The sequence below is a fragment of the Canis lupus genome, chromosome 18 (genome assembly GCF_011100685.1).
Source record: "Canis lupus familiaris isolate Mischka breed German Shepherd chromosome 18, alternate assembly UU_Cfam_GSD_1.0, whole genome shotgun sequence".
NCBI lineage: Eukaryota > Metazoa > Chordata > Mammalia > Carnivora > Canidae > Canis > Canis lupus.
The window spans coordinates 16886988-16908592 of NC_049239.1; the positions used below are offsets into that span (position 1 = coordinate 16886988).

Below are 21605 nucleotides of genomic sequence, written 5' to 3' on the forward strand. Positions count from 1 at the left end.
TGTGAGGCCAGCATAGGTGCCCATTTCAGCACTAGTGCTAGAGAAGTAGTTTTCAGAGTTATGCCATAATATCACCATAATATCACCTCATTGGTATTTCATTGCTTTATAAAATGCTTGTTTCAGATTTTAGGAGGTTTTGAATACTTATATGAGAACCCCTCACCCTACTTCAAAAAAGACACCAATTTAACTTTATAATGGGTGACATAGTATATATAATATACTAAGAAATAGTGCAGTAAAAATAAAGAATTTAAAACTGATTCCTAATGAGTAAGTGCCTTAAAATATAGGAAGTTTCTGATGTTCAACTATTGAATTATCTGTGGTGAATTTTCTAATATAAATACAGTAGGAGACAAGTTGTGTGGGGTGTGTTCTGTTTTGTTTTTCTTTTTCTTGAAGCACTATTATTTGGGATTCCAAGGTGAGCAGCACAGTTCTACTAAGAACATCTATCCAGGTCAAGGTGTTCACATTCCCTTTAATCTAAGTTTGAAATAAAGATAGATTTCTTTTCCAGTCTTTTCCAGATATTTCAAATAATTTCTATCACCAACATAATGTGTATTTTTACATTTGTTCTTAGAGGAAATTTATTCTAGATATCTTAGGAAGTATTTTACTTATGTTTTTCTTACAAATTTAATGAACATAATTATGAATAAAATTGGATACATAATATGCCTTTAACAAAGATTTTAAATTGGAAAAAAATAAAAATAAATAAATTGGAAATGTGGGAAATATAGATGCAGATATATTGCTGGCATTGGATAAAGATGAGTGCTGAATTATTGTTTTAACCACAGCTTTATATAGCAGGTCTGTGCAGACTGCATTTTTCTGGAATATTTGCAGTCAACGCCCTTATCAAGTCTTCAGATTCATTGTTTTCCAAAGACTAATGAGCCTTGCTTACCATTCAGTCAAATCCTGGCCTCTAGACTTCCTCCTCCCTGAATTAGATTCAAGACTCTCTGAAAAGACCAACAGCTTAAAATTTTATTTTATGGTATCTCTTTCAGGTGTGACCCTGGATTTTCTGGCCCAGCCTGTGAGATGGCATCCCAGACATTCCCAATGTTTATTTCTGAAAGCTTTGGCAGTTCCAGGCTCTCCTCCTACCATAACTTTTACTCTATCCGTGGTGCTGAAGTCAGCTTTGGTTGTGGTGTCTTGGCCAGTGGTAAGGCCCTGGTTTTCAACAAGGATGGGAGGCGTCAGCTAATTACATCTTTCCTTGACAGCTCACAGTCCAGGTGAGTTAAGGCAGGGTGGAATACATATAGAAACCAGATGCTAATGATTGAATTGAGATCTCTTTATTTCCCATTTCTTCCCTTTTTTGTTGATATATGCACCTTTCAAGATGAGAGGGAGCTTACAGTTAGTTTATACAGGGTTAATTTGCCCTAGTTTTTAATAAATTAAAAGACATACTGATGACTTTAAGATACTAATGACTGACTAGGTTTTTAAACACATGAAATGTTAGCATCAAAACTGTGTTCTTAGGCCAAGGGCTAGTTAATTATTTATGTAGTTTTATTTATTTGACAGCTTGCAGAGGCTGATTAGATTTAGTCTACATCTTCCCTTCCCCCAGTGCCTAATAAATAATGCAGGAAGGGAATGATTGGCATTTTAAGTGTATATACACAACTACATAGTATACAAGTATGTATAAATATACACTTATATTTTTATGGACATATCTTCATATAAACATGCATTGACCTCATCTTCTACACATATTCATACATCTCATAGTGAAATTACTTACATTTTATAAAAGAGAGATGAATGGAAACATCCAGCTTTTGAGTAGTTCATTTAAATTTGTTTAGAAATCTTTAAAGCCAGAATGAACATTATGATTAAAAATTTTTGTGCACACGCTAATTACAGATAATTCATGTCTAGGTTTCTGCAGTTCACATTGAGGCTGGGGAGCAAGTCTGTTCTGAGCACATGCAGAGCCCCTGACCAGCCTGGTGAAGGAGTTTTATTGCATTATTCTTATGATAATGGGATAACTTGGAAACTCTTGGAGCACTATTCATATCTCAACTATCATGAGCCCAGGTATGTTGGAAAACATTTGGAAAAATGATTAGAGTGATATCTCCTTCCTGGGGAAATAATCATTCAACTGGTATAAGATTCAAGATATTTTTCTATTGAGAGATGATGACAGAGATTGATGCGAGTTGCAATAAAAAAAAACTAGCAAGTCACATTCTTCTATTTCATTTGTCATACTGATTTCTGATATTTGAAGAAATTCATTCTCATATTTTGAGATGTACATCTAAGAGAAATATCTTGATGCCCAGGAAATAGAAGAATAGTTAATACTATTATCCTTATGTAACTCAACTGCAGCCTGTTAGATGCGATTTTTATATGGCACTAAATTATAAGTGCTGTTAACAAGTATTTGTTATCAATATATTGTAATGTTATAACAAATTATATGAGATAATAATTAATAAACTCTGATGACTGGTATGTATTTAAAATTTGCATGTAATGTGATTAAGTAATGAGTACAGATAAATTTTTCTAGCATGTATAGCATCCCTGGCAAAGATGGAGTGTGAAGATTCACTTAAAGTCCTTTCTTCAGGCCACTTCTGTTTTTCTTTACCTTATACATTCACAATCTATAGTTGTGATTGTGAGTTTGAAGTTTTTCTTGAAGCAGAGCCATCCTTCAATGTTCACAGAATAGTAATCACCCTTAGTGGTACAATTTCAGAAATGTCCAGAGGGTCCTCTCCTCTTCTAGAACACTCTTGACCTGCTCACTGAAATTCATTTAAAAATTGCAGAATAGGAAAATTAAAATACCTTTAAAAAAGGTAACACTGTGGCCACATTCACAGTCGGTAAAGAACTAATATCATTTGCCTTTCTGGAAGAACATTTGATCATGGGGAAATATGAAAAAAAGTGAGGGCTTTAGGCTCTCGGTTTGCACTGGCACCAAGGAAAAAAGACAGGGGCACTGATGATAGACTTCATATATTTAAAAATGTTGCCTACAGCAGTCCCTACATTTACGTGTTTATAAGGAAATGAGAACTTCTATTTTCATAGAAAATAAAGTAGGATGTAACAGAAATAATAGTTAACAATGGTTATGAGTTAAAATTACCTACCTTATAAAATTTTAAGAAGACATCAGATGTGTCAAATATTTTCCCTGTAAAGGTAAATGAAAGACTAAGCTCAACTTTCTGACTCAGTAGACACCTGTGAATACCAAAGAAACATTTCATAGAATCTCCATAGTAAATATTAGAAGAAAATTAAATGAAAATCAAGCTGATCATAATAATGGTGAAAGCAGGAAGAAACTATCACTGTCCTAAGTTAACTTGGCCTAAAACACATTTTTTTCTAACCAGGATGGACAGCTCCAAAATTCAATAATCAATCTTTATCATGAAATTTAATTAATCTTTGTTGATATGAAAAATAATTACACATTTAATGTGCTATTGCAAAGGTGCATTTAATCTTGCCTGCCATTTGACAGCAACATTTTTCTTCTAAGCAGAATCCACATGGCTATTCAGCTCTAGGTGTGTACATAGCTTGAAAGATTAAGATCAAGTGGAGACTTTTTTTTTAAAGAGAACATGGTGGAGGCATCAAGAACACTTCTTTATTTTCCGTGCATGCACCTCTTTCCATGAGACCCTTCCTCCATCCTCCTCTTTCTTACAAATATTAATAAAAGGTGACACAGCAGAAGTAGAATTTGATAAATTATGTTTTATATGATAAATAATACAAACCATATAAGTTCTTCATAGGAAAGTTTATATCTTGATGCCTTTAGCCATTTGCTGTATTTTCTTGAGTATAAATTGCTGCCTGTAATTGCTGTCAATTCCATATTGTCCCTTTCGGCCTTCGCTGTTCAAAAATGAAGTATGATCCATAAATTAGATATGCAAGTTAGCTAACCGCTATTACTCCTGGCTGATTCCTAATAATTTGTTTGCCTGTGAGTCACTCAGTAAATAAAAGAACTCTCTCTGTTCGCTATTTATAAGATGTAAAGCCTGTACATTTATCTAAGCTAATCTTTTAATTCAAACTAACTAGAATGTCGAGTGCTAATTGGTATTTTTAATGTAAAACCTTATATCACTGCTGAAAATAAAATTATTCTAGATTTGTCTTAATTATAGGGCTTGTTTCCTATTTTAAAATTATCATAAGGCCTATTTTTATTTTATTTTTGTTTTGATGATGAGAAATGTCTGAGCTTAGTATCTACCCCAAAAGGAAGATTGATAACAGAAAGTTGACCCAAGTCCCTGGGGTCTCATCCAGGAATATTGGGATCAAATGGTTCCATAGCTATTCTAACCGACCACTGCAGCGTGTACAGAGTAATGGAAGCAGAGATTCCCACCCCACTGCACATACGAAGTAAATGTGAAGAGCACAGACTCTACAGCTATGCTGCCTAGATCCAGCTCCGGGCATTGTTACCTAAAAGCCACTTAACGTTAGGGAGAATATTTCACCTTTTTGTGCCTCAGTATTCAGATTTCTGTTGGGGTACACTGACAATATGTACCTCATTTATGCAGTAAGAAGTTGTGTTTTTGCATGTGCCAGATACTGTTCTAGGTGCTAAGACACAATAGTGTTTCTGACTTTGCCATAAGGGTATTATCCCAACTTCACAGATGAAGATGCTAAGGAGCATAGAAATTGAGTACCTTCCCTGCAGCTGTGAGGTTATTAACTATTAGGTGTCAGAGTGGAGACTTTAACCCAAGAGTCTGATTACAGACCCATAGTTTAACGCCTCTGTGAAGGAAAATATTCGTCATTTCAATTACTGTTTTCACACATACATATACATGCACTAAAATAAAGGAAAATGACCTTTGAAGTTGCCTAAGAAATTCTGCTTTTCAGTTGTTATTTTTAAATTATATTTATTTTCATCAGAGAGAATAGTAACTGCTTTTAAAATTATTAAAATAAAGGAAAATTATAATATTCTAGTAACACAATGAGCAAATTAAATTATTAAAATTAATGCATAATGTTTTCATCATTGAGCCAGTTTAAGTACAGTTTGTTTTATTTCTTTAAATATTTGATATGTTAACATAAATATTTTATTTGATTTTTTAGTAAATACTTAAAGTGAAAATTACTAAAATAATTTAACCAAATTTTACTCTTCTAATAAATGTACATTATAAAATAATGTACATTTGTATAAATGTATAAAAATTCAGAGATTTAAAGTGTTTAAAACCGTAAGTATTTCAAAGTATTTAAACACCATAAATGTTATTGCTGTGTCTTTTTAATTTAAGGAGTGTTTTAAAATTTATATTTCTGTAATTGAATAATGATTTTCCATTATTTAAAAAGTATGTTTTCTTACATTGCAAAAAATTCTGCCAGTTTTTTTACTGGTAGTTTGTGTAATTATTAGTGATGAAAATCATGTCATCCTACCCCATATCTTCACATACAAGTTATTTAAAGAGAAAAGAGATATTATTTTTTAGTAACTCTACATATATAAAAATATATATTTCCAAGATGTGATTTGACATTTTTTACACAATAACTAAGAATAAACATAATACAAACATGAAAATCAGTCTAATTTCTAATTAAACCCAGCCTTAGACATTTAAATTTTTAAATAATTTGTTTCTAAGCTATCCAACTAGTCCCCTGTCTTAGGGAGCTTTCCTTTGCTCACTGGGAAAGAGTCAGTCCCTTTAGTATGTGTTTACTGGGAACACCTCTCCTGGCGTTTAATTGTACATTGATGGAGACAAATGTTCCATTTGCCATTTGCTTCATATCTCACCTTGTGTATGGATGTGAGCAGCATGGTACTGTGATTTATGGAGCTTTCAAGGAGATGTCGTTGCAGTGGCAATTAATGTATGGTTCCTGCTGCTGTGTACAGTAATTGCTCCTGGAAATTAGATATTATTCTTAATTTTCTTCCCCATTTGTCACATACAAGTTTGTTGTCATAGCCACCATGACACAGCAAGTCACCTCATACACTGTGCTAAGCTCATGGGAATTAGGAAGTGCCACAGTTCCAATCAGCCTCAAACTGTAATATGTGTAACAAATGCCCAAGATCCTTTTTCAGACTAAGACAAATCCTGCCCCTTTGACAACTGTGTTTTATTGAGTCAGCTTTTCTGAAAGCAGATGAATGAAAGCAGTCACATTTTGGGATGTGTTTAGAAGACTTTGGGACAGACAAGAAAGTGGAAATCTCAGAACAATGTTTATAATAGTGGAGAACTATTTTTTTGAGTGTTGTACCTTAGGGAAAAAAATATTCTGCGGTGAATGTTTGTATTTTAAATATCAATCTGAAGTTTTACTTTTTACTTTTTTTTTCTTTAGAATCATCTCTGTAGAGTTACCAGATGATGCAAGACAGTTTGGAATTCAGTTCAGATGGTGGCAACCATATCATTCTTCCCAGGGAGAAGATGTATGGGCCATTGATGAGATTATCATGACATCTGTCCTTTTCAACAGCATTAGCCTTGACTTTACCAATCTTGTGGAGGTCACTCAATCTCTAGGATTCTACCTTGGAAATGTTCAGCCATACTGTAGCCATGACTGGACACTTTGGTAAGAATTTAGTTTCTGTTGTTGTTGTTGTTATGATTTGCATTAAGGTTTGGAACACAAGAATGATCTTCTAGTCCATCCAGCACTTAGTCATTTGCTGACAAATACTTACTGAATATGAACCACCTCAAAAGTCAAGTAAGATATCTTGGGAAGAAGGACTGGAGACAAAATACTGATAGATTTAAATAAATATAAAATTTCACCATTGTTACTAATCTCAAATTTTTATTTCCCACTGTTACATATAAAAACCTTCTTCAAAAAGTGTTAATAACTAGAGTAACTAATACGTTGTCCTTTCATGGAGACCCATCATGATTATGGTAAAATGTGAAATCACTCTAATGACTATTTTAATAAAACTTGTCATAAGTAGTTCTGTTTTAGTGCTGTCTTACATAAAGCCCAGGAAGTTTTTTCATCACTAATTTATTAATAACTAAGATCTACTTTTAAACCCATCTTATTAAGCAATATTGGATCACTGACTCATATAGTTAATGTTGTTGGGGTTTCAAGATTGTGGACTATCCAAGCCAAGATCTTAGATTTGTGGTCAAATGCAAACTTCATTATACAATAAACAGTAAATAAATAGTTTAAGACTGTGATTAAGTCCAGGGAGGGAGGGAGTGAATGTCAGGAAGAGAAGCCAAGAGTTGTGCAGAGGCCAGATCCTGTAGAGCTTTTAGGCCCAGTAACTCTAGATTAAAACTCAGGTCTGCATCATTCAAAACTCACAGCCCTCACCAGTGTGCATATTGCCCCTCTCTGGGTTCCTTTAGGGCTTTAAACATAATTGAGGAATAATATTCTAAGAGAGTTTTACTTTCTATGGAGTCATGGTCAGACCAATTTAATTTCTCCAGACGAATCTCACCAAAAGCTATTCACTGCAGTTGTCTCCAGAGAGCATATCATAAATGACCCATCAGTGACCTTATCATAATTAGAGGTAAATTTTACACACCATTGCACAGAAAATTACCTTTGATGGGAATTGTGCATGGACATCACATCTCACACACAGCAGGCTAAATTCTAGCATCAAAATGACAGCTAATGGAATGGAAGTACAGCTGGTCACTTTTGCTGCAAGCAGTGTTGAACTAGATAGAATGAAATTTCTATATAGCAAAGTATGAAAGGTTATACTGTGTTTTCTATTTGATAGCCTCCCTCAGATGCTTGTTTTTATGGAAATTCTTTCTTAGTCCTAGAGCCTTCAAAGAAGACAAAGGAGTGAGGCAAAATAAGAAGATGCAAAGATGTAAACCACAATGAGATTTCTTAGAATTATATGCTTCTAAAAATTTAAATTGACCTGAACTAATAGTAATTCAAGTTGGCTGTATATCATAAACTATATCCCCCAAGATTCATGTAGTAGGTTTTTTTCCCCAGCAATTTTAATACAACAAAGAGTCATATCACGAATGCAAGTCCTGTTATCATGTTTATTTTCATAAATAGTTAACATCTGCTCAAATAAACTCCAAAGTTGCTGAGCATTTTCATTTAACACTTGGATTGAATACATGATAAGAGCAGTTTAATTTCTGTGCTTTGATCAAAACCCTAAGAACAATATCCTTTCACACAAGTCTGATGAATATTCTTAACCCACCACTGCTTTAATTGGTGGAGATACATTTACTTTGTGAAAATACAATGACAGTAATTATAGAAAACCATAAGAAAATATAAATAATTGTACAATCCCCATGGGTACCTTCGGCAGCACCGTGGGAGTTTTATTAACAACCACATGTGAGCAATCAGTTTTGACTTTCTGATCTTCTCTGTAATGGAAAGGAGTCGTCTTGGTTATGAAACAACAGCGTATACTCTGGCGGTGATAATGAGACTAGAGAAATACATTAACTACTTTAATAAGGACATGAAAAATTCCCGGTGCTCATTAAAATGAAGCAACATGGAAGATCTCAACTGTTCTCATTTTCTTAGCCAATGAGTCAGAATAAAACTCCTTTTCATGACATTGTTTTCTCTCTGCTGCTGTTGAAGAATATATTGTTCAAGTTCAATGTGAACTCACTTTGGCAATGTTTTTCAGAAATACTTGTTACAATATTGAAATTCAAGTGATGGTATTGACCAGCTATTTATCCTAACCACCTAGTCCAAAATGAGTTATTTGTTTTCTATGTAAAACCTTTGGAGTGTATTATCTTATTAAGTAAACATTATTTGAGCATGTTCAAGTATGTAGCCTCTGCCCTTCAGTGACCTTGCTTCTCTCAAGGGAAATTTTGATATGTATACATGTTCCATACAAATGGCTGGTGTTAAATTAATTATTATTGGGTTTTCCCAGCTGTGAGTTCATTTGGTTCTCATTTTCTAAGTCATGACTTTCCATGTGCATGGATTGTTGTTGCTGAGTGTTCTCCAGGGAGAACTTGGACAATTGCTTTTTCATTAGAAGAATTACAGTCAATATGCTGTAAATCATTTTACAGTGTGTCACCATAGAGCACTTTTTTCCATAGAGAAATGAATTGCTGTTAATTATTTGTAGTACTTTCCTTTCTTCCATGCTCAGTATCTGATATCAGAACCTCTATCTGCTTTATATTCTAGAAATAGTCTTTAAAATATCATACATATATTTTAAGATCACTAAGGGAATAATTTAATTAAGATTTGTTAAAGACGGGAATCCCTGAGTGGCGCAGCGGTTTGGCGCCTGCCTTTGGCCCAGGGCACGATCCTGGAGACCCGGGATCGAATCCCACATCGGGCTCCCGGTGCATGGAGGCTTCTCCCTCTGCCTGTGTCTCTGCCTCTCTCTCTCTCTCCCTCTCTGTGACTATCATAAATAAATAAAAATTAAAAAAAAAAGATTTGTTAAAGACTATCCAATTAATACTATTAGTGACAATACCGAGGGACAATGACATTCCTCTGTATTATCAAATAGACTAGCAAGGTATACAGGTAGTAACGACATTGCTGTCATACAGATGAGGTTTTAGTTTCAAAATGTATACAACTGTGAGGGATGGTTGTTACAGCATATTAGAATTGGCATTTGGTTTTAGTAGCAGAGGTAAGGAGTTTTCCAGACAAGCAAAAGCTGAGGGAGTTCAGAGCGCCTAGCTGGCTCAGTTGGTATGGCATGTGACTCTTGATCTCACGGTCGTGATTTCAAGCCCCATGTTGGGTGATCTTGGGAGACTACTTAAAAAAGAAAAGCTGGCCAGGCTGTGATGGCTGAGTCGTTAAGGCACTGGACTCGAAAAAAGAAAAGCTGAAGGAGTCACTTCTCTCCCTCTCTCTCTTTTTTTTTTTTTTATTTTTTTTTTAAATTTTTATTTATTTATGATAGTCACACAGAGAGAGAGAGAGAGAGAGAGAGAGGCAGAGACACAGGCAGAGGGAGAAGCAGGCTCCATGCACCGGGAGCCTGACGTGGGATTCGATCCCGGGTCTCCAGGATCGCGCCCTGGGCCAAAGGCAGGCGCCAAACCGCTGCGCCACCCAGGGATCCCCCTCTCCCTCTCTCTCAAATAAATATTTTTTTTTTAAAAACCTAGTGTGAAGATTAAAAGACAAAATTAGTAAAAATAACTATAACTACAATAATTTGTTAATGTAATTTGTTAATGGATATACAAGATAAAAAAAGATGTAAATTGTAACATCAAGAACATTAAATGTGAGTAGAGAGAGTAAAAACTGTGGAGCTTTATAGTATACATTCAAACCAAAGTTATCAGCTTCAAGTACAAATACACTCTTACAAATATATGATGTTTTATGTAAGCCTATGGTACTAACAAAACAAAAATCTATAGTAAATACACAAAAGATAAAGAGAAAGGAATCTAAGCATACCACTACAGAAAATTACCAAATCACAAAAGAAAAGAAGGGAAAAAATGAACCAATGAATTAAAAACACCTAGAAAACAATTAACAAATGGCCATAGTTAGTTCATACCTATCAATAATCACCTTAAATGTAAATAGACCAAGTACTCCAACCAAATGACATTAGGGGCTGGACGTATAAAAGAAATAAAACCCAACTACATGCTGCCTACAAGAGACTCATTTTAGCTACTTAGGACCACACACAACCTGAAAGTTAAAGGATGGAAAAGATATTCCAGACAGATGAAAGCCAAAAGAAAGTAGAGTTAGCTATTGCTTATATCAGACAAAATACACTTTAGGGGAAAAACGGTAACAAGAAATCAAGAAGGTCACTATGTAATGATTAAGGGGTTAATCCAACAAGTGGATATAACATTGGCAAATACATATGCACCCAACATAGGCGGGCCTAAATGTATAAAATAAATATTAACAGACTTGAAGGAAGAAATAGACAATGCAATAATAATAGAGGACTTCAGTAATACTTTTTCAACACTGGATAGAGCATCCAAACAGAATATCAATACGAAAATATTACTTAAAAGTCACACTAGCCTAGATGGACTTAACAGATATTTACAGGACATTCCGTCCCATGCAAAGAATGCACATACAAGCACATACAAAATATTCCCAAGCACATACAAAATATTCTCCAAGATAGATCATATGCTAGGCCACAAAACAGGTCTTAAAAATTTTAAGAAGACTGAAGTCATATCAAGCAACTTTTCCTATTACAATCATATGACATTAGAAATCAATTACAAGGAGAAAATTAGAAAATTCATAAATGCAGAGATTAAACAATCAATGGGTCAAGAAAATTTTTAAAAATTCAAAAAAATCTTGGGACAAATGAAAATCGAATTAGAGCATGCCAAAAATGTATGGAATGTTGCAAAAAGCAATGCAGAAAAAGAAGTTCATAACAATAAATGCCTACATTAAGAAACAAGAAGGATCTCAAGTAAACAACTTAACTTACACTTTAAAGAAGTAAAAAAGGGGCGCCCAGGTGGCTCATCGGTTTGCGCCGCCTTCGGCCCAGGGCCTGATCCTGGGTACCTGGGATCGAGTCCCAACGTTGGGCTCCCTGCATGGAGCCTGCTTCTCTGACCTCTTGCTTTCTCTCTCTGTGTGTTTCTCATGAATAAAAATAAAATCTTTAAAAAATAAAAAAAAATGAAGAAGTAAAAAAGGAAAAGCTAAGTGCAAAGTTAGCAGAATGAAGGAAAGAAAAAGATCAGAGCAGAAATAAATAAAATAGAGATTAAAAAGTATGAAAGTTGGGCAACCCGGCTGGCTCAGCGGTTTAGCGCTGCCTTCAGCCCAGGGCCTGATCCTGGAGACCCGGGATCGAGTCCCAGGTCAGGCTCCCTGCATGGAGCCTGCTTCTTCCTCTGCCTGTGTCTCTGCCTCTCTCTCTCTCTTTCTCTCTCTCTCTCTGGTCTCTCACGAAAAAATAAATAAAATCTTTTTTTAAAAAGTAGGAAAGTCAATCAGTGAAAGTAAGAGTGGGGTTTTAAAGATTTTATTTATTTATTAGAGAGAGCGTGAACAAGGGGTGAGGCAGAGGGGGAGGGACAAGCAGTCTCCCCACTGAGCAGGGAGTCCAATTTAGGTCTTAATCCCACAGTCTTGGAATCAACCTCAACCAGCTGAGCCACCCAGGTGCCCTGTAAGAGTGATTTTTTTTTTTGAACAGGTAAACAAAATGGGCAAACCTTTAGGTAGACTCACAAAAAAAAACAAAAAACAAAAAAACACCCTCAAAATCAGAAATGAAAGAGGAGACATTACAACTGATACTATAGAAATACAAAGGATTGTAAGAGTACTGTGAACAATTATCATGGTGATCATTTTACTATATATACATATATCAAATCATTATGTTGTATACCTAAAACTAATACAGTTGTATATGCCAATTATATCTCAGTAAAACTGGCAAAAATTAAAGTTAAAAAAGATGGAAAAAAGAAAGCTATAGTTTTTCTCTTTAGTCATGCTTGAGAAAAAGCAGATTTAATTTTTTTTTTTAATTTTTATTTATTTATGATAGTCACAGAGAGAGAGAGAGAGAGAGGCAGAGACACAGGCAGAGGGAGAAGCAGGCTCCATGCACCGGGAGCCCGACGTGGGACTCGATCCCGGGTCTCCAGGATCGCGCCCTGGGCCAAAGGCAGGCGCCAAACCACTGCGCCACCCAGGGATCCCCGAGAAAAAGCAGATTTAATTAAAAGGTTTCAAAATCAATGAGATGTAGAAATGTTGAAAGTTTTCCTAGACTTTCATGGATGTTAAAATCAAAGGTACTCATTCCTTGTTATGTGTAATTTTTTTTTAATGAAAACTCTCTTTTCTTTATACAAATAAATCAACAGCATACATCATGTTAGGGTCAGTTTTTAGAAAGAGAAATTTCCTAAAGTTTGTCATGAAGTGGAGAGAAAATAAAAGAGCAACACGCAAGAAGTAAAGTAAGCTGTGAATGACAACAGGCATGAGAAAAAAAAAGGGTAATGTTAGTGTTGTGATGGGAAGATTCAGGAAGGCTAGTTTTTCATACCAGCTCCAGGTGGCCTGGTCAGCCCTAGAGTTGCAGAAAGATAGAGGTCGTAAAGAGGGAGAACAGCTACAGAGTGAGTGTCCCATGTAATGCAGTCCTCATGAGCCTAATTTTTTTTTTGATGTGTTGAAAATTTTATTAATGTTCAGTTTAAAAAGCTTAACACCTGTGATATGTTAAGACATATCTTTAAAAAGCCTTTAGAGTTTGGGCCTTGGTTCAGAAGTTGTGGGGGCCTTGGTGTTTCTTGTTGTTGTTAAGTGGTTTAAGAATTCATGATCTTGCTCTAGGGCTGGTAATACTGTGTCACTTTCTTCTCCCTCACAGAAATGGTGCTCAATGGGCAGCCCAGGTGGCTCAGTGGTTTAGCGCTTTCAGCCCAGGGCATGATCCTGGAGTCCCGGGATCAAGTCCCACGTCAGGCTCCCTGCATGGAGCCTGCTTCTCCCTCTGCCTCTGCCTCTGCCTCTGTCTCTATTTCTCTCTCTCTCTCTCTCTCTCTCTCTCTCTGTGTGTGTGTGTGTGTGTGTCTCATGAATAAATAAAATTAAAAAAAAAAAAAAGAAATGGTGCTCAATAATGTTCAAAGCAGTCAGAGCAATGTGAGTATTGTCAGGAAGTTGCAAACCCTCAATTTTATCAATACTGCCAGGTGCTTCTATTAGAAGACACAGCCAAGTAAATTTCTTTAGGATTTTTCTTTCATCAACCCATATCTTACGCAGAAATCTTGTCAGTTTAAATAGTTTATTAGTAAGCCCAGAGTTTTCTTAGGATTATTTTTTACAGAGACTATTAAAAAGCAGTAAATCAATTCAAGTTATGCTGCTGAAAGAAACCAGTTGGGGTGATGTGGCTCCCAAGAACCATTTCAAACACCATTTCACAGTAAGTGATCTAGGAAGCTTAGCAGAGAGATGAGGTAAATATATTGAGTGACAAACTGAAAAGTCACTTTCTGTAGTTTTCAACAACTATTTAAAGTACTTTCAGGGGCGTCTGGGTGACTTAGTTAAGTGTCTGCCTTCAGCTCAGGTTATGATCTCAGGGTCCTGAGATGGAGCCCCGCATGGGGCTCCCTGCTCAGTGGGGAGTCGGCTCCCTCTCTCTCTCTGCCCCTCCCCCTACTTGTGATATCTATCTCTCTCCCTCTCTTTTTCTCAAATATATAAAATCTTTAAAAACAAAAGTACTTCAGTACCCAGGAGTATAGTGCCTCTATAAAATTGGTAATATAATTAAATATTCCACCAAATAGATTTTATAAATGACTTTCTAAAATACAGCCTACTTATTATGCTTTTTCAATATAAGGATTTAATTACATGAAGTTTTTCATTCATTGATAGATGTACATTCGACTATTGATTGCACTATTGGCACCATTTGTGCTGGAGGTGTCATAGTTAGTATTGGAGATTAAAAGAGAAAAAGTCTTTTGTTTGCAGAGCTTACATTCTAGAGGGGAATAACACCACTTACCAAATAAATTCATAGCAATATTTCAGGAAGTGGTTAGTACTGTGAGGATAAATGAATGGAGTGTTAGGTAGTCTAAGTGGAGAGTGAAATGATTTTTGGTAAAATAGGAAGGCCCTCCTGGAAGTATTACTACAGAGAGTTGAATAATGAGAGACAATAATGTAAAAATGTGCAAGGAAAGCATCACAGGTAGAGGGAATAGCAAGAGCAAAGGCCCTGAGGCAAGGAATTAAATTATATTAGGACGATTTACTTATTTGTTTATTTATTTATAGAGAGGAGGGAAAGGCAGAAGGAGGAGGAGGAGAGAGAGAATCTTAAGCAGGCTCCACACCCAGGGCTCAATCTCATGACCCTGAGATCATGCCCTGAACCAAAATCAAATGCTTAACCAACTGAGCTACCTGGGTGCCCCTAGAACCTTATAAAGCAACATAAAGATTTTGGAATTTATTCTAAGTTTTATGGGAATCCAGTAGATAATTTGTAGCAGAGGAGTAATGTGATCATACTTCTATTTTTTAAATAATTATGGCTGCTTTTTGGAGAACATATGATAGAGGGTAATAGGAGAAGCAGTAGTAGGAGCTCAGCTCAGAGACTAACAGTGTTATTTGCATGTGCTTATAATGATGTTAGGAACAGAATGATGCAGTGAACAAATGGACCAATTAAAAGTACATATTGAAGGACAAAACCTTAGGGCCTGCTAAAGAAATGGATAAAATGGCTATGTTCCATTACTCATGTCCTATTGGTGTCCAAACAGTTGACTTTTAAGTCATTATTTCTCCAAAGTTAGAATTTCCCTAAAAATCTCCATTTAGACTCAGTAGCTAAGTGAGGTTTTGGAAGTAAGAGAATATACAACTACACAAATTAACAAGAGAATTCTACATTTGGTGATTTAGATTCATGGTACGTATGGCTTGTTGAAATAGAAATTCATTAGGGCTGAGACAATTACTTTTTATGGACAGTGGTTCACGAAATATCCAGGGTATATATAGAGTGAACTGACTCAGTTGGCCTCTCCTGCCTCCCTGTCTTTCACTCAGTCCACCCCAACCACATTGTTCTTCCTTCTCTCTACTCCAACAAGTCAAGCTCTTTCCTCTTCCAGCACCTTTGCATTAGCTCTGCCTTTTCCTGGGAAGTTCTTTCATTAGTCATTTTGGGCACATGCCAGGGCTCGCAAGCTTTCCAGCGGCCTGGATAAAGTCCAAGGGCTGGGAAAATGAATACTGTCTCAAAAATATGATAAGAGAATTGCAAAAATAGAATTAATACATTCAAATTAAATATCTATAAATATAATATATGTTAACTCCATTCATTGCTAAATTGGAATATTCATAAAATTTCATTATATTGGAAATAATTTTTTGGTACGATTCCTGAGTTTGCTAAAAATTACAACCAAATGTAAATTACATGCATGACTAGTAGCCAAATAAAATTTAAAGGCAAAATTATAAAATATGCTTGAAGGATTTTGCAATGAAAAAAATAACATATATATATATATATATTTTAATGGATATGAGTATATTTTAATTTGTTTGCCCTGATGTATAATGGAGTTTCCAAAATTAAAATTATCAAGGTCCTTTAAAAGTCTTAAAATGGTCTTGCTCGGCTATTGTCTTCCTTACTGTCACCCTTCAATACTATTACAATATCATTGACTGTATTCACTATGATGTGCCTTTTATTCCTGTGACCTATTCATTCCATAACTGAAGTCTGTACTTCCCACTGCCCTATCTCAGTACAACCTTTCTTGAGGGCAACTTGGCAGTAAAAGCTCATTTTAAAAATTCACTTTGAGCAAGCAGTTCTGCTTCTAGAAATTTATCCTAAGGAAATAACTGGACAAGTACACAAAGATAGATAAGAATGCATATTATACAAGCATTGCTTATAACAGTGAAAAATGGGGCAGTCTCCCAAGAGTTCCATAATTGGAGATTGGCTTTATTCTCAACATTTTTTCAATATGGAGAGAGGTCAATGAAAGAGTTGCAAAAAGAAAAAAAAAAGAGGGATACTCAGTCAAACAGTGGACTCTTGATTTTGGCTCAGGTAATGATCTTCTGTCCATTAAGCCCCACTTCCCACTGCCAGCTGAACATGGAGCTGCCTAAGATTCTCTCTCCTTCTCCCTATGCCCCTCCCCTACTCCTGCTCCTATCAAAACAGAACAAAACAAAAAAAGGTTTATTATGATTGTGTAATAGTTTTTTTAAAAGAAAGAAAAGTGAGGGACATCTAGGTAGTTCAGTGGTTGAGCATCTGCCTTTGGCTCAGAGTATGATCCTGAGGTCCCAGGATTGAGTCCCGCATCAGGTTCCTCACAAGGATCCTGCTTCTCCCTCTGCCTATGTCTCCTCCTCTCTCTGTGTGTCTCTAATGAATAAATAAATAAATCTTTTAAAAAAGAAAAGTGAGTGTTCATGTGTGGGCAAACATAATGAAGTCTGAAAGTATACCAAAATGTTGTCATGATCATCTTTAGGTAATAGAACTGTGAATTTTTACTCTAAAAAAAAAAAAAAAAAAAAAAAAAAGCACTTCCATATTGTCAGATTTTTTTCTAATAAATGTAAAATTTATATAATCCACTAAGATAGTATGGTTATTTCTGTTTTGATACAATATGATAGAAATAACAAGTGAGTTAAAATGACACCTTCAATTCCACAATATCAACAAGATTGTCAGCTCCAGCAAATTTTCTTTGATGATTGCAAAAACAAAACAAAAAGATGATATTAGAGAGGCTTAGATTCATTTACAAGTCCTTTTGCGGATGAATATAACTTCTGAATGGTATCAAACCAAAACCAGCTTTGTGTTGCTCTTCTATTGTTGTGGAAATGAGCTCTGCAGAACTGTTCTTTTCTGTGGGGTCCTTGAAAATAGTGGAATATTGCTTAGGTTTCTAAGAAATGTAAATATTGGTGCATATATTGGTGCATTATCTTTTCTGGGGACATATGGGTTGTGAAACTTCACACACATTGTTTAACTTACTAAACTTTTTTTTTTTTTTTGAGAGAGAGAGAGAAAGAGCGCGCACCCATGTATGCAAGTGTGAACAGGGTGAGAGAGAGGGAGACAGAGAATCCCAAGCAGGTTCCACACTCAGACACAGGGCTCAATCTCAGGACCCTGAAATCAAGGGTCAGGTGCTCCACCGACTGAGCCACCCAGATACACCATTATCAAACCTTTCTTAAAGAGATGAGATCCGTTGTTGAAAATGGCTCAGTCACTGGGTGAATTTGCCTTGAAGGAACTCTGTGGTCTGAGTAATCTCCCTTTTATATTGGTTATGTGCATCTATACTTCATATAAAAGAGCCTTTTTTTATGAAGATGGGAAAGAGCCACTGGGGAAATGCAGGAAGAGTGATTTCTTTAAGTGAAAATAACCCAAAACCTTATCTGTGTTCATTACAGCATGGAAGTAACAATAGTTTTTTAAACCTTGCCTTCTTCCCAATTGAGAAGCCTCACTCACACACTCATTTTATTCAACATTCTCTAAGTGCCTTTAATGGGCATGACGTAGTGGAAAAGACAATCAGAGTAGAAATCAGAAGGCCTGGTCTCTAGTTTTTGGGTTTTTTTTTGTTTGTTTGTTTTTTATTCAAGAGAGACACAGAGAGAGAGAGAGAGAGAGAAGTGGAGACATAGGCAGAGGGAGAAGCAGGCTCCATGCAGGGAGTCTGAGGTGGAACCCGATCCCGGATCCTGGGATCATCCCCTGAGCCAATCACTGAGCTACCCAGGCGTCCCTGGTCTCTAGCTTTTTAGTGACTGTGTGATCCTGGGGCCAGCAGCAGCTCAGCCTTTAGGTTTTTCAACTCCATAACCCCGTGTTAAGGATCTCTTATGGCCTCCCAAATAACCTTGACTCAAAGATCAAGTAGGATAATCTAGCTGTTGGAAAGCCACAATGTCCTGCAACAATACTATGTGCTTCTGTGAGGTGCATAGGTTCTGAGTGCTTTAAGGAGATGCAGGGATGATTGTCCTAGTTGAAAGAATTATCCCCATTCTCTCACTAAATCTTGTAATTACATGCAGGAGCTTTTTTACTGTTGCTTTCTTTGTGAGGCATTCTTGCAAATCAACATGAATGAAATTAAGCATCCTGATTACCAATGCATTCTGTCTCTAGAATTTCTCCCCAGAAGGCTGATGTGGACTATTCTTTTTCATTTCTCTGATTCTAACAGAGAAGTTCAGCTTCAGTTTTGCCTTTATGAACCTATCTTGACTTAAACAAGCAGCAAAGAGGAGTAGTTTTATCAATTAAAGAATGTGAAATTCTCACCTCTAAAACCCCAGCTGAGTAAGAACATCAGTGTACTTAGGAGGGGAAAAGGTGACCTAATATCAGTGGCTTGCAGCCAGCCTTGGATAACTCACAAACAACTGAGTGAACTTGTACTATGAATGGTCAAGATTTTAAGGTATAGATGTCTGTGTTTTTCTTGTTATTTTTCTTCTGATTAAGTTATCAGAATAGGTGAGGTGAACATAACCACTACTACACTATGGAAATGAGGCAGATGATAGGAACAGACATTTACCCGAAGAAGACATACAAATGGCCAACAGACACATGAAAAAATGCTGAACACCATTTGCTATCAGGGAAATACAAATCAAAACCACAATGAATTAGCACCTCATACCAGTCAGAAATGGCTAAAATTAACAAGCCAGGAAATAGATGTTGGCAAGGATGCAGAGAAAGAAGAATGCTCTTACACTCTTGGTGGGAATGCAAGCTGGTATACAGCCACTCTGGAAAACAATATAGAGGTTCTCAAGAAGTTAAAAATAGAGCTACCCTACTCTACCCAGCAATTGTGCTACTAGGTATTTACCCCAAAAATACACATATAATGATCCAAAGGAGCACCTGCACCCTGATGTTTATAGCAGCAATATCCACAAAAGCCAAATTATAGAAAGAGCTGAGATGTCCATTGACACATGAATGGATAAAGAAGATTCCTCTCTATACCACATGGAATATTATTCAGCCATCAGAAATAATGAAAACTTATTATTTATATCGACATGGTTGGAAATGGAGAGTATTTTGCTGAGAAAAATAAGTCAATCGGAGAAAGACAATTATCATATAGTTTCATTTATATGAGGAATAGAAGAAACAGCACAGAGGATCACGGGGAAGGGAGGGAAAACTGAATGGAAAGTATCAGAGAGAGAAACAAACAATGAGAAACTCTTAACTCTAGGAAACAAATTGAGGGTTGCTGGAGGGGAGGTGGGTGGGAGGATGGGGTAATTGGGTAATGAGCATTAAAGAGGGCACATGATGTGATGAGCACTGGATGTTATACTGAACTCTACATCTGAAACTAATGATGTACTATATGTTGGCTAACTGAATTTAAATTTTAAAAAGGTATCAAGATATATCATATGGTACCATAAAGTATGGCAGATGTTTTGGTTAGAAGTACATTCAGCTCTACCTTACAACAAAAACAAGAAAAGACAAAACTACTGATGGAATAGATATTTGTGTTAAGTAAGAAATTTATTATCACTGTTTAACAGACTTCATATAGACTCTTGTCCTTTTTCTTTTTTTTTACATTTTACATTTTATTTTTTTAAGTAATCTCTACACTCTGTATGGGACTCAAAATCACAACCCCAAGATCAAGATCACACCCTGACTGAGCCAGTCAGGTGTCTGAGACTCTTGTCCTTTTATATCATTTTTATGTTGTTTTCTTCTTGGTGTCTTGGCACCAAAGCTGTTATGGTGAGGGTAGCTCACAGAGCACATCCTTCTCAGGTTTGAATACTCACTGTCTTAAACTAGATTCATGGTTGATTGTAACCATGCAAAAGTTAGGCTTGGGCAGTATTTACAAAACATAGCATTTCTTTCTCTTTCTCTTTGAATTAAATGTTTTCTCTTTGAATTAAAACCATCTCTGAAGGGAGGAATTTACAAGGAGCTGATTGTGAAAATAATCTTAAATTATTTCAGAAATGCTGGGGTGGGGAAATACTGTGCAGACATGAGTGAGAAAGTTCTAGTGTCTCTCCGTGAATTACAAACTGTGCTGCTTGGCACTGTTGGGTGATTTTTTTCCCAGATGCCCAGGATGGATAGTATCCCTTTAAAGTAAGCAATTTAAATAACTAATTAGTTGGCTCCCCCTAACTATATTTCTCATAAAGGGCACTAGAAAAAGCATTTAACCCTTAAAGTTAAAAGCAACATTTATTTCTCATGGAGAAAGCAGTCAGGACTTTTTTTGCTTACTTAAAAGACTCTGGAATTTATATGGACAAGTTTGTGCCTGTAGAGTTTACTAGAGTTTTTCTTCTATGTTGATTCTTTTATTTTGCAATATTGGTAAAAATTGCATTCTGCAGCTTTGTGTTTGCTAAAATGCATCCTATGCACTATGTCACACAGCAGCAATCATGGGTTTATATCTCTAATACCAAAGTATCATCACATGGTAACTGAAAGTAATTATTTTTAAATGACTGTATATAAAAGTTATTCAAAACTGCAGTGTTTTCCTCTCTATCTTATAGCAAGAGAAGGAGAGATTGTGTATTGTTGAGGGGTTTTAGAGTCATGGAGAGCTGAGTTCACACACTGAGTCTCTACCATTTACTATGCCCATTTCCCAACTTGTTGACGAGTGGTATTATTCCTATTTCAGTTATTGTAAGGATGGAACTAGGGATGATGATGTGGGTATTGTGCTTCGCACAGTCTGAGGATATGGCCTAGACTCAACAACGGTTGGACATCTTTATTATTAACGATAAACAAGTTGTAAGCATTGGATGTGTAACACCAACAATTATAAATATGACACTTCCTTTTATTGATCATTCAGCTAAAGCAGAATTTGAGGCTCTCAAACATTTTATTCCTTTATTTGTTGTTC

The 21605-nt window shown here is 35.9% G+C and overlaps 1 protein-coding gene across 1 annotated transcript in view; it reads left to right on the top strand.

Annotated features, from left to right (window-relative positions):
• RELN (reelin) overlaps positions 1-21605 on the top strand; it is a 481015-nt gene that overhangs the window by 331792 nt on the left and 127618 nt on the right. Inside the window, 3 exon segments of the mRNA XM_038562771.1 lie at positions 1032-1265; positions 1930-2091; positions 6433-6669. Coding sequence (XP_038418699.1) covers positions 1032-1265; positions 1930-2091; positions 6433-6669 — 633 coding nt within the window.